Source organism: Rutidosis leptorrhynchoides, chromosome 11 (genome assembly GCF_046630445.1).
Source record: "Rutidosis leptorrhynchoides isolate AG116_Rl617_1_P2 chromosome 11, CSIRO_AGI_Rlap_v1, whole genome shotgun sequence".
Lineage (NCBI taxonomy): Eukaryota > Viridiplantae > Streptophyta > Magnoliopsida > Asterales > Asteraceae > Rutidosis > Rutidosis leptorrhynchoides.
In genome coordinates, this window is record NC_092343.1 from 111,084,784 (window position 1) to 111,095,313 (window position 10,530).

The 10,530-nt window shown below is 36.3% G+C and overlaps 1 protein-coding gene across 1 annotated transcript; it reads right to left on the minus strand.

The window, feature by feature from the left end:
* Positions 1–4,192: 4,192 nt before the first annotated feature.
* On the minus strand, positions 4,193–8,843 carry LOC139874860 (uncharacterized). The gene is made up of 4 exons (XM_071862256.1): positions 8,751–8,843; positions 8,396–8,567; positions 4,785–5,973; positions 4,193–4,481 (listed from the first exon to the last, which is right to left on the minus strand). The coding sequence occupies exons 2-4, from the start codon at positions 8,400–8,402 to the stop codon at positions 4,193–4,195; spliced, it is 1,485 nt and encodes a 494-aa protein (XP_071718357.1). The 5' UTR covers positions 8,403–8,567; positions 8,751–8,843.
* Positions 8,844–10,530: the final 1,687 nt, after the last annotated feature.

Consider the following 10,530-nt stretch of genomic DNA (forward strand, 5'->3'; position numbering starts at 1 on the left):
ATTTTTCCTGATAAGCAAGATTCGCATTCATCATATGATATTATATCAAATGATTCTAGAATTCCATCTGACTGGAGTTTGGCTATGCGTTTCTTGTTTATGTGGCCTAAACGACAATGCCATAAATACATTTTATCCAAACCATCTTTGGATGAATCAACATTATAGATTGAACTATCATTTAGCTTTGCTGTGGTTTCTAAGATGCCTTTACAAGGACTAGCCTTGAAATAAAACATCCCATTTTTGTGAACAAGTATTGATCCATTATCAAAACTAAAATTAAAACCATCATTAAATAAAGCATCAAAAGATATAATGTTTCTTGCCATTTCGGCACTGTAGCAAACATTAGATAAAACAATACATAAACCAGAATCAAAAGAAAGCTTGTATTCTCCAATCATGTCAACAGAGGCAACATTCTTATTCCCCATGATTAGATTAAGCTCTCCGGTCTTCAGCTTCCTACTTCTTGTGAGTCCCTGCACATTAGTACAAATGTGAGTACCACATCCTGTGTCCAATACCCAGGAATTAGAAATAGTAGTATTGTTTAGTTCAATCATGAACAAACCTGAAGGTAGGGCGATTCCCTTAGCCCATAGTTCATTAAGTTCCTTCAAGTACTTAGTACAATTGCGCCTCCAGTGTCCTTTTTCCCCACAATGAAAGCATATTGCTTCTTCAGGAGACTTGGTTTGCGGGATCTTTGAAGTAGAAGAGTTAGCAATGCCCTTAGGTTTAGGTTTGAAGTTGGACGTGCCAACCTTACCCTTGCCCTTGTTCTTGCTCTTTGTTTTGTTTTTCTTCTTCTTGATCCCACCTTCACGAATGGATAGGACGGTAGTTACGGGTTTAGCTTTGGCCATGTTAGCCTCAGCAGTTTTCAACATGCCATGGAGCTCCATGATTGTTTTCTCCATATTGTTCATATTATAGTTCATAATGAATCCTTCATATGCACTAGTCAGCGAGTTCAGGATAAAATCCGTTGCAAGCTCCTGACTTATGGAAAAACCAAGGCGCTCCAGCCGGTCTATGTACCCTTTCATTTGTAGTACATGGACACTAACGCTACTTCCCGTTGCCATTTTGCAAGATACGAGAGCTTTCACGGTGTCAAACCTTTCTTGCTTTGCTTGTTGTTGGAACATGTCCTTGAGTTGGTTAAGCATGTCATACGACCCTAAGCTCTCCATGCCCTTTTGGAGCTCCGGAGACATGGTCGCCAACATCAAGCATGCTACCTCATTAGACTCGGAACGACGTTTTTCAAACTCGTCCCTAGCCGCTTGAGTAGCTCTCGATCCGGGTTCTGCCGGTAAGGGTTCCTCAATTGCCCTGATCTTTCCTTCCATCCTAAGAGCAATTCTTAGGTTGCGAAGCCAGTCCATGTAGTTCAAGCCCGTAAGCTTGTCCTTTTCGAGGAGCCCTTTAAGGCAGAAATTAGTGATTGATGACGGAGTAGGATTTGTGTTTGTTGCAGACATCTGTCATATTTTTTAAAGTAAGTTGTATTAGTTAGTTTTGATATGTTTAATCCTTGTTAAAATAATTACCCAAGTGTGTTCAAAATTTTAACAATTATAATTAACAAGGCTAAGATCCATATTTCACTTCTGGTAACGACGGGTTTGCCGCGGATCGCCAATCATAAGCTATTTAGGTAGGTAACTATATTACCAATTTCATCCATTATGAAATTCTTAGGTTCTGCGGGATTTAGTGATAATCAATTATTTCACTTGGCATGTTTAATCCCTTCTACGCAAATCCTTCCTCGTGGCGGGTTTGCCGCGAACCACGATTTCAGATTGTAAACCGTCCGTGATAGATACACGTGAAATCCGGCCCAAGACTCTCGGGTATCGCGAAATTCACCTCACCCTTCCCAACACCCAATTAAAATCCGGCCCAAGACTCTCGGGTATCGCGAACTCTAATAGGTATAAGGTTCGGATGTGTGTACTACTCATGGATAGCGTAAAGTTTACATTTAAAATGGGTTTTTGTCTTCTTTTAGCAAAAGTAGTTTATACCATTTTAAAACATTTGCTAATTATGTATTGCGTGTTGCGTTTGTTAAACCAATTTTAACCAAACCATTTTAAGTGATTATTGTCTTTTGTTTCTATACTAATTTTCTAGCTAGCATGGCATAGACAAATAAGAACACAATAATAATCATGACACGCAATTATCGGTAGTATGCCTCAAGTCCTATGTGTTTTTCCGGTGAGCCAACACTCGGAAAAACATGGTCAACTAGGGACATAACTTTGTGTGAGAATTGGCTCCCACTAAAACCGCCATCTCCATTATATGCTCGGATGGGCCGCCTTGTGAACATCTTCTTTTTGATTCCAATCTTGGTTGCATTATCTTACAAAAAAAAAAAAACTATTCTATTTTCTATACTATTACAAATACAATATGAATAGAAAGACGACATGCAAGTCGTTTAACAAATTATTACATTCATCCCGAATAAATAATAAACACGACATGCAAGCCGTTTAATAAATTATTACATTCATACCGAATAAATAATAAATTAAATCATACAACCAAACATCCACACAAGGGTCTTATTGAGGCAAATACTACCGATTTCATACAACAATCATATACACAACAAATGGAGTGCCAAATATCCATTTTTATGAAACATGTTTCGATAAGGATTGATTTAAACAACACTTAATGGCACACAAAATAATCAATCCTTGTTTACATAACTTATGTATGCATGTAAACCCACTTCATATTTTGTAAGTATGGTTTTCATGCCAAAACCATCCAAACAAACATATTAAGTGAATCAAAACATGTTGGAGATTTATTCACTTTAACCAAGCATAAAGTCTAAAATTAATAATTTTAATTTTTTTCATTTCATGTAAAACATGAAAAGAATTCATGTACTTTATTTTCCTAAACATTGAATCTTTAATAGTCAACATGCAAGTTACATTTTTTAATTTTCGGAATTAATTTTTTTTTGGCAGATTCATACATCAACTTTAAATGGCCATATCTTACTCATTTCTAATCCGTTTTCGATGAATTTTTTTTTTTTTTTTTTTTTAAATTTAAGTTCTTTGAGTTAGCTTTCAAATGCAATTGGCCTCATACGAAAATACGGAGTTTAAAGCCTCGAAACAGTCCATGAAAGACAGACTGTTCAAGCTGAAAAAAACTTTTAAAAGGAGATTAACCATTTAACATTTTGCCAAAACTCAAGATTCAAATATTATTTAGGAAACATAAAAACACAAATCATAATAACAGTTTTGCATGTTCGTTATGCATAATCATCTCCAAGTATCATGCATAACACATTCATCAAAACGATTATCACAAGAAAAGTTTGCTAAAACTTGTACAAGATGGCTCGGATACCACTTGTTGGAGTATGATATAAAAGATAGTGAGCGGAAGCATTTTAAAATTTTACAAAATCATACTCTCCCAAGGACCCATGTACAAAACTTTTAGCAAACAAAATATAAATCGAACAAGAGAAGGATAAGATTACAACCTTTGTAGTCTTTGAAGATTGTTGTGGAGAACCCGAAGAAGAGTTCCTCTAAACGGTAGACACCCAAAGTTTCAACCTTTCTTTGATATACACCTTCTAATTCTCTAATTCACTAAAATCTTTTCTACCCTTTAGCACCCGTAAAAGACTTATCAAGTTTTTAGGAAGTTATTTTTGATCAAAAGGATGAAAAGAGAAATAATTAGAGTGGGTTCCTTATTTTCTTCTTTTTCAAAAGCCCACCGAACAAAACTTATATCTATTTATGTTTTGTTGGTCAAAATTCTTCATATAGAATGGAGAATTTTTGGACTTTTAAGATACGCACATATCGGGTTTTTAAAACCACAAGCATGCCAACCTTTTATTTGTCTTTTTAAGGTGAGGTAGGCAAGCATGCTTATTAATAAATTAATTATCAATTAAGTAATCTAAAATAATATTTATTTATTAAACCAATAACAATTGATTAATAAATTAATTCTCGATTAGAAGGTGTATCAAACAATTTACGATTGGCCTTTGTGTGTGACCGAATAGGATAAATGGACTTTATATTATTTAATGTCATGGGCATACCTTCGGAGTATATGTACCACGGTCAAATCACGGTTGAACCGTAACCAACCCGAGAACATATTTCCAACACTAATCAGATAAAAGCTTTGCGATTTCCCGACTGTTATTCCTGTTGGTGTTTATGCGTCTCTTCGACTTGGATTTTTCATTGAAATCACTGTAGTAGCATAAATCAGTGGCAATATGCCATAAAATAACACGCTGACCGTAGTCAACATCTAGAGTGTATGGGAGTAAACGGCTCCAACCACCTTCATCACGAAGCACCAAATCACCTCGTGATGAACTTATGTCCATTGCTTTTTGTAAGTTGTCTACGGCCTCTGATCTTCTCTTTAGCTCCTCAAAGATAAAATCTCTTAAATTAACAGTGAAACGTTTGACTTTCACATACTTAATTAAGTCAACAAATTCATCAAGTCCCAGTTTATCATAAATGCTTTTATGTAAGTTTGAATGTGGATGCAAACAACAGTACATAAGGTTGTAAGTCGGTATAGTTTCATACCACCTTCGTTTTAGGAACCCTACGTTCCATCTATGTGTTTTGGGCTCACTCGTTCTCATCTTGAACATACCTACAATTGGCCAATAATGTGTTTTGGGCTCAATATATATATATATATATATATATATATATATATATATATATATATAGAACATGCACTTCACCTTGCGTACGTGAAAGATTTCGAGGAATTGTGTCCAAAAAGACGTTTTTCCTTCCACATGTGATCTCAAAAGAAAATTGAGCGTTCTTTTTGAAAACACAAGCACGAACAGACCAACTATATCCAAAACCAATGAACTAAAGATCAAACCATATGTGATTCTAACATCAACGTTGGTAAATCTTAATTTGCTTTCTAATACGAATAAAATGGCTGCCACACAAACTGTGACAAAGGAGAAAATCCGGCATATGACGCAAAAATAACTATACAGCACTGGGATCTTGGTAAAGAGAACTTCATAGATGAAATTTAACTCAAGCTCAACCACTTCAAAAGCATCTTTTGCCGTTCGATTAAGAAAAAAATCACGACTTTGATTCGGAGTTTTCTGAGTAAATATCAGGTCTACAGCCAGCCCTTTGAATGTACCAAAGAAACAATAAGCATACTGTAACACTTCAAGCTCTGTCAAGTTCCGCTTACTAGCCAAAGATCTAGGAGGCTGAGTAATAGTTGAAGTGGCTAATTTTGCCTCTTCATTCAGACGAAATTTCTCCATCAATTCCATGTAATTCAGGCTAGAATCAGTATTAGTATTCATTGACTTTTTGAATCTATTAGCACTTGCAAGATAAAATGCACCTGTTCTTTCAGAGTATTTGATAATTCCATTCACGAACATCAACGTTGTTGGAACCCAAAGTGGATTATGTGGTGGAGTTTTAACAAGCACACAAACCGTTCCAAAGCATTGAATCACTAGACTAATAAGATGGCGGATCCAGAACTCATTATCCTCTAACGCAAAAGCTGTAATTGTGTCCGAACCACCAAGATGCACCAAAAGAAATGGCGCCCAGAAGGCAATAAGGTCCTGATCCATACCATCAACATGAACACCGGTTTTGTTTGAGATATAATTGGCGTCGACTTTGCCTTTTGTAATCAGACCAAGGGAATAACTAGCCACCCAATCAGCAAGCAAGTAGGAAGACCACAACGGTATGATAATCAAATAAGTTGAAGTGCGTTTTCTTAATGGAGCAAGAAGAGTCAAAATAATTTGTAAACAAAGACTAAGGATGATGAAGCCTCGAAGATCCCATGTATTCCATAAGTGCTTCCACCTTGGAATAATACCCATCGTCATTCTCCTCGTGTTTCCTACACAAAAAGCTTCAACATACAAAGTGAGAGAATATTATCGCACGTTAGAAAATTTGGTAGATTAACAAGCTATAGAAATTAAATGAACCAATATAGTGTGAATCATGTTAACAAGTCCGAGTTATAGCATATTTAAGAGTGACTACAATACTATATACACATAAACTTGAAGCTAGAGTGGTACTTTGAACGTATATAAATTAATGTCTTCTCATGAGTTAATGACCAAGGATGAGTTGCTCATGTTTGCAGTTATATTTATTGTATTTGTAATTCCCCATTCCACAAATGTGACTCATATTTACAAAGTATTGATGTATGTACCTAGACAAAGATTTTGTGAGAACAAAAGTTGTGTTAGAACACCCGGAGTGGCGCCTCGTCCCACTCCCGTCGCGCACTAGGTGACGCAGTCACCCACTCCCCGAGCCCGTCGCCCCATCTCGTTCCACCCATGTCAGTCGGCTAGCCGACGGATGAAATGCAACGTTCGGAAATAAGAAAAGAAAAAAAAGAAAAAGATAAAATTGCAACGGATATATGAACGTTGGGATTTTTTTTTTCTTTTTAACTTTCAAATCCTTATATAAACAATCATTCAATCTCAAACACAAACATATCTCATTTACAAACAACTACTTTCATCAAACATAATTTCGATTTCACGATGTCAAATAATCAGTATTATCTCAATTCACAATGGAGTCCACTCTCACCATATTCACCCGGATCGACTCAAGGTTCGGCTAGTGGCGTTGAGGCTAATCTCGGTTTTACTCAATTTGCAAATTCACAACAATCATTTCCACAAATGACTACCGAGCAAATGCAAGCCTTTTTGGTGTGGCAACAAACACAACAACCACCACAACAATCACAAGTTCCACAAACACAACAAACACAACAAACACAATAAGCACAAAAACGCAAGTCGAGAGCAAAGGCTAAAGGAAAAGAAGTAGCGGTCGATTCGGCTCAACCGAGAAGATGCGCTGAGTACTTGTGGGAACCCGATGATGAGCTACGTTTAGCACAATCGTGGATCGAGGCTTCTGAAGATCCAAACCAAGGCAATGATCAAAATGCAGTTTCGTTTTGGAACGTGGTTATGAAGGAGTACAATTCGAGGGGTCCACCTTACAAACGAACAAAAGATATGTTGACCTTCAAATGGACAAAAATGAATGAATGTTGCAGAAAGTATGGTGGAATCGTGAGTCGTCTCAAACGAGTTCCACGTAGTGGCGAGAGTGATGTCGATTTCAAGGAACGTTGTGATGCACAATACAAGGTGGAAACGTTTAAGAGGTTTAACAATTACGTAGCTTGGAATTTCCTAAAAGATAAGCAAATGTGGAACCACCCGAGTCCACTTAAAACAAACAAACGTCGAGATTATGTTCGTTTGGATGATTGTGATCTTGATGAGGAACCGGATGCTGCCGAGGAACCGGAAGAGAATCCAAATACGGGGCTCCATGGGGATGATGCAACACAACGACCTCCCGGGAAATCAAGAAAATCAAAATCACAAAAGACGTCTTCGAGTTCCGCCGCTTTCGCAAGATCTTCGTTTGATGAAAGTGCAAGCAGTACTTTTGATTCAATGACTAGTTACTTTGATTTGAAAATACGACAAATGTCTACCGCGGGAATGGATGAAGAAGATGCATTGGTTCTTCAAGCGAAGAAAGCGGCGATTCGGGCCAAGCTTCGAAGTGGAAATTGAATCGTTTCGTATTGGTTTTTAATGAATAGGAATTGTAATGTTTTTTTATTTAGTAATTGTAATTTTTTTTGTTTTTAGGAATTGTAATGTTTTATTCTTATTTTAATAGAAGTTATTTCTATTTTATGTTAATTTTTATAATTTTATTCATTTATGTTATTTTTAAAATCATAAAAATAATAATAAAAATATGAACTGACATGCCCAAGTGACAGAGGTCACCACTCCCCACTTTTTCTGATTCAGCAAGTCAGGCCTGACATGCCAAGTGACCCAGTCACCACTCCCGGTGCTCTTACACATTAAGGAGTGATTTTTTGTATAATTGCTTGTAGCGGTATAACACATTATCCTCGAACTGGGATTTAGATGTCATCAATCCAAATTCAATGAAGCTTTTGTCAAGTCTTTCTTGCTATCCAGATCTTAAAACTTTTTTCAAGTTTTTAGTTGTGGTTGGTGTTATGCTCAATAAGATGATGGACAGTAGTCGTACGTTCGTGGAAGCTCAGATAGAGTCAGATCAAACTCAAATTTATGCAAGTATAAAGCATTTTCCTATCATAAACGGGAAGTGAGCCGTAACCACCAAATTTTAGCCGTACACCACCAAACATGCATTATGATGTTGTACTGTACAATACTGTAAAACATGTTGTTTAGTGTTATATGATTAAAGATTGGTGGTGTACGAATCATCACCCATCATAAACGATAGCCGTACTTTTTGCTTGTTTCATTGTACATGTTGCTTGTTTTGTTGTACATCATGCATGTTTTATTGTACATCATGCTTCTTTGTGTAGGATGTAAACGAACATTGACTCATCCCCAAACCTTAAGTTCATGAAGTCAACTCTCTACCTCCAACCACCTAATAGGTTACCATATAATTTAATCGAAATGAAACTTATCAGTTTAATGCGTACCTTACTAACAAAGATACTGACCTCGGGAGAATGAGTATAGTACGTAGCCCTTTAGTACTTGGAATTGTAACGGCAAAATCAGAAGTCATATGATTAAAATTATAAATTAATGTGGTCAAGAGGAGTACCTTGCAGAAAGAGGCCGCTGAGGTTGCTAGCACCGGACACAGATTATATTTGGTAAAACCAAAGTATTCAGACAAGCAAAAAATTGAAAAGAGGATAACTCAAAAGTGGTAATCAACAGTAATGTATTTCCAAAGTTATACATTACAGGAGTGGTTGATGTAACCTTCAAGGAAATTATCAAATTAACCCCCCCTTTTTCAACCAATATATTATACACTCTACTCCCTCACTCATATAATCCATTATATCATTTCACCAATTTAATACTTCACTTTCATAGATACATCAAAAGTAGGAGGAAAAAGTACTACAAAGTATAAAAAAAAAGTAAAAAAATAATGACGAAATTTCTTAATATATACTCCGTACATTTTTTGTCCAGAGAGTATTAATATGAGACAGAGAGATTATTTTAACATATTTAAAATGCCCCTCATAAAAATTAACAAAATGTCCCCTTAATCCTAAACAAATACGGAGTAAATCGTAAACCAAAATGAGATTCGGTTTTTGCAATGTTCGGGAAATACTGGGTCATGACCAGGTTTGGTTTTGAAATGACAAACAAAACTTGATAGCAACCAAGTTAATCATCCTCTTGAGATCTTCATCTCAACCCATTTTCTACAAGTCGATGGAATCTTTATGCTCAATCAGACATTACATTTGCAATAGAAGAGAATCGGAAAGTGTTGCTTCGACCATAATAAATTTTCCATTATAATATTTATTTGAATTTTGGATTCAAAGATTTCTAATGTTTTATGAAATTTCCGAGAACATAATAAAACAACACAATAGAATGAACGATTTAAATTTGCTTATTGATGAGATGGAACCCAAAATTGAACAGGGAAAAGGGTTTCATAGTCCCCCGCCTTATAATTGGTCATGCCGCCAAAAGGATACACAATAGGTGTTGGAGGTTTTATTAATTTCTTTCGTGTAGGGTAAAATAATCGATAGCCGGATAAATCACTGAATCGTGGTATCACTTTCCGAAAGTAATTATTCGACCCTTATAGCCTGGGTTACACGAATATCACTTTGGAATAAGACAGAGATTAAATTCTTGTTTTGGCAGAAACAAGAATTCCTTTTGCAGAAGAATATTTTGGTGTTCGTAACTTGTGTATCTACTCATGCATATTGGTTAATATATTTATATACACCCTTATCATGAAAGAGTCTTTTATTAAAATCAATTGGCCGATTGATTAATAAAAGTATCTTCTATAATATTCAAAAGTGGTTACAGGAAGAATATATTTCTATAAACAAATATTATCACTTCCATCATTAAAGTAAAAGTTGTTACTTTTACAATAAACAAATATTATATTTTACAACTATCAAAGCATGAGTGATCACTTTATAATAAACAAGTATTATTCCTTCAACCACTAAAGCAAAAGTGGGTGCAAGAATAATTCTTCCGTAATCACTCAAAATTGTGTTAAGTGTTTTCTTACTGCTGTCTCTTAAGAACCAGCACTGCAAAAGGACCAGCAGCGCAAAAATCAGCAAACAGGACCAGCAGCGCAAAAGTCAGCATACAGGACCAGCAGCGCAGAGGAACCAGCAAACAGGACCAGCTGCGCAGAACAACCAGCACAGGGACCAGCTGCACAGAACAACCAGCACAGGGACCAGCTGCGCAGAACAACCAGCACAGGGACCAGCTGCGCAGAACAACCAGCACAGGGACCAGCAATGCAGAACAACCAGCACAAGGACCAGCAATGCAGAACAACCAGTACAAGGACCAGCAATGCAGAA